General features: G+C 47.6%; 1 protein-coding gene across 1 annotated transcript in view; it reads left to right on the top strand.

Moving 5' to 3' along the window:
• Positions 1-3,352, top strand: part of SHANK1 (SH3 and multiple ankyrin repeat domains 1) — an 87,378-nt gene that overhangs the window by 73,675 nt on the left and 10,351 nt on the right. Inside the window, exon 22 of the mRNA XM_006897346.1 lies at positions 1,011-1,107. Within this exon, the coding sequence (XP_006897408.1) occupies positions 1,011-1,107 (97 nt within the window). The remainder of the gene's footprint in view (positions 1-1,010; positions 1,108-3,352) is intronic.

Genomic DNA, 3,352 nt, shown 5'->3' with positions numbered 1-3,352 from the left:
TCATTGAAATGAAAAATAAATTAATTCATTAATAAAAAAAAATCAGCCATTCAGGCACCTGTGGCAAATATGAGGATTCTTTAGGATGGAATCGAATTGCTGGCAGCTGCCTATCTGGTTCTAGCTGATGTCTATCCTGGGTGGTGCAAACAGTTGGTTAAAGCACTCAGCCTCCGCTTGAGAGGTGGATGATGTGGGTCCATCCAGAGGCACCTTGGAAGAGAGAGGTCTGACAATCAGCTCCTGAAAAATTCATCCATTCAACCCTTAGCGGCAAATGGTCAACTTGATGTGGGAGGTTTCCATAAGATTTCAAGCAGCGCAATGGCACAATCTCAATTTCTTTTTTCCAGACACCCTCTAGCTCTTGTATGGAAAATGGGGCAAGGTTGGGATCAATAGTGGCAGCAGGTCAAGATATAACAGTTGATCTGTCTTCAGCTGGAACAGGAGAGGAAGAAGACAGAATGTGTGGCTAGTTGTTCCCTTTGACCTGAAACCAGGACTAGGGGTTGCCCGCCATTATAAAGCATTTAGATGAAAGGTGCGAAAAGGAGAGAGAAATACAGAACAGAATTTCAAATTCCCAATGGAATCCAGAGTTTAGGGTCTTCCTCTCTTGCTCAGTCTTTCCACCCTTCCAAACATGATGTCCCTCTCCAAGGACTGACTGGTCCCTTCCTTGTCGTAACTAGAGTATGTTGTAAATTGAGGACTAGGATTTCAGACAGGGCTGGTCAATAATCTATGGGGGTTTGTTTTCTTGGTTTTGAGGTTGGTTGGTTGGTTGGTTGGTTGGTTGGTTTTGGTTTGTTTCCCCACCCTTTTCCATCTCCGCCCAGGCCAGCCTCAAGCCCTTCCTTTCCCCAGAACCCGTCTTCAGCCATCCACTCACCAGCTCTGGGGAAGAATGGGAGGCAGTGAGGCTGTATTGCAAAGCTTCTGATCACATCACACCCTGGCTGACCTCTACTATCTTTGCTCTCTTTCTTCCCACTGCCACCCTAAAGTCCAACTTTGATCCCCACCATCGCTCCCAGCCAAGTTACGAACGCCCTTCCTACCTGCCCCCAGGACCTGGTCTCATGCTCCGCCAAAAATCCATCGGTGAGTCTCCTGCCAGAGGGCAGGGCTGGAATGTGGGGAGCGGGAGACTGCAGGGGAGGCTGTGAGGGGATGTTTTGGAGGGAGGGAGCTTATTACAGGGGATTAAGGAGTTAGTGCCTAACCTGTCAGGCTTCAAACCGGAAGGCTGGCAGTTCAAATCCACTAGACTCCTGAAGGAAGAAAGATGAGCAGTTTCTTCCAGTAAAGACTTGCAGCCTCAGAATCTCATCAGGAGGCTTACTGTGTGTCAGAACAGACTCAGTGGCAGTGGACTTGGTTGTGGAGGGGGGCTTAAGAAGCTCTGGTGGCTCACTGTTTAAAGTGCTCAACTGCTAACCAAAAGGTCGGTGTTTGAATCCACTCTGTGGGAGAACGGTGGGATAGTCTCCTCACGATAAAATGTGGAACCTCACAGAGGGTCCCTAGGAGTCAGAATGGGGTTCAGAGGGCTTAGAGAACCCTAGTGGTATCCACTTCCTAAACAACATGCCTCTGGAAACTCTTTGAACGTTGATTAAGTGTCAGGCCTTTTGCTCATAGGGTCGTGCTCGACTCAGAGGCAATCAACAACAACAACAACTGACATAGTGATTAAAGCACTCGTCTGTGAACTGAAAGATTGGCTATTCTGGGGTGGGGAGGAAGGGGGAGATGTGGCCAGTTGTTTTTCTGTAAAAATTTACAGCCTTGGAAAATCGGTGTGGCAGTTCCGGTCGGCTCTCTGGGATCGCTATGAGTCATAATTGACTAGACAGCACTGGGTTTGGTTTTTCTGTGACTTCAGTGTGGTTTTTGTGGCCACGTTCTTATTTGCTTCTAAATAGGAAGCCTGTGGTGTCGTGGGAAACACGACAGAGTCCTCAAGTTGTGAGACCAATCAGACCTCAGACGAAACAAACTCAGAGCTCATCCTGGTCCCTCCCTTTTCAACAAGGGTGCACCAAAAGAAGGTCCTTTCCCCTCCTCTAGGCCTTAAGCTTCCCATCTAGAAAATGGGGCCTCTGTCACCCTGTGGGGGGTCCTCACTGATGCACTGGTTAAGCACCAAATGGTCAGCTGTTCAAACTCACCAGCCACTCTGTAGGAGAAAGAGGTCCTCTCCTGTAAAGTTGTACAACCTTGGAAATCAAATCAAATCAAATGGCAATTCTGCTCTGTCCCTGCAGGGCCATTATATGTTGGCTATGACACCAAGTTTCTAATCACCCTCTACCTGGATGCATTGCATCCAAACCCTGACAAAGACCCTAGTTCCTTCTCTCTTTAGATCTGGTTCCATTCATTCATTCACTCATTCATTCATTCACCCCACCTCCCATAGAAAGACCCTGGATGATGCAAACAATTAAGGACTCAGCTCCTCATTGAAAGGTTAGCGGTTCAAGTCTATGCAAAGATGATGTGGAAGAATCTGTTATTGGTTGTTGTTGAGTTGCTGGTGAGCTGGTTCTTTCTCATCACAGCCTTATATACGTCATAGGTTCTTGTTAAGTGCCATCGAGTGGATTCCTGACTCATCGTGACCCTGTTTACAACCATCCCCACAGTCTCTGCCATGCACCAGCCCAGTGTAGCATCGCTGGGTCAGTCCTTCTCTCTGGGGGTCTTCCTCTCTTTTGCTAACCCACTACTTTCCCCAGCATGATGCCTTTTTCCAAAGACAGGCCCCTGCTGGTAACATGCCCGAAATATATGAGCTGAAGTCTGACCACCCCTTGTCTCTCAGGAGCACGCTGACTACATTTCCTCCAAGACAGATTTGCCTGTATTCTTTGTATATTCAACACGTGTCACCAGCACTAAAATTCAAAGGCATCAGTTCCTCAGTCATCTTTATTCATTATCCAGCTTTCACCGGCATATGAAGCAGTTGAAAATACATGGCTTAAGGGAGCTCTGGTGGCCTAATGGCAAGAAGCTGTGCCGCAATCCCAAAGGCACAGGGTTTGAATCCATCAGATGCTCCACTGGAGAAGGAGATGCTTCAGAAACTTTACCTCCAAGGAGCAGCCTGGTCTCACCCTCTCTAAAATGAACCTATTTGCTCTCCTGATACATTCAATATCCTTCTCCAGCACCACAGCTCAGAGGCCTCAATTCTCCTGCTGTCATCCCTAATCACGGTCCATCTTTCTGACACATAGCAAGTAATTGCAAAGACTACGACATGAATCAGGCACACCATAGTCTTAGTGCCAGTTGGATCCCATTCGACAGTACACAGAAGGAAGGAAGGAAGGAAGGA

Source organism: Elephantulus edwardii, unplaced genomic scaffold (assembly GCF_000299155.1).
Source record: "Elephantulus edwardii isolate Elephantulus edwardi_28Jun2011 unplaced genomic scaffold, EleEdw1.0 scaffold00208, whole genome shotgun sequence".
Lineage (NCBI taxonomy): Eukaryota > Metazoa > Chordata > Mammalia > Macroscelidea > Macroscelididae > Elephantulus > Elephantulus edwardii.
The sequence above is the reverse complement of the archived record's forward strand: the minus strand, read 5'-3'. Positions and strand labels throughout refer to the sequence as shown.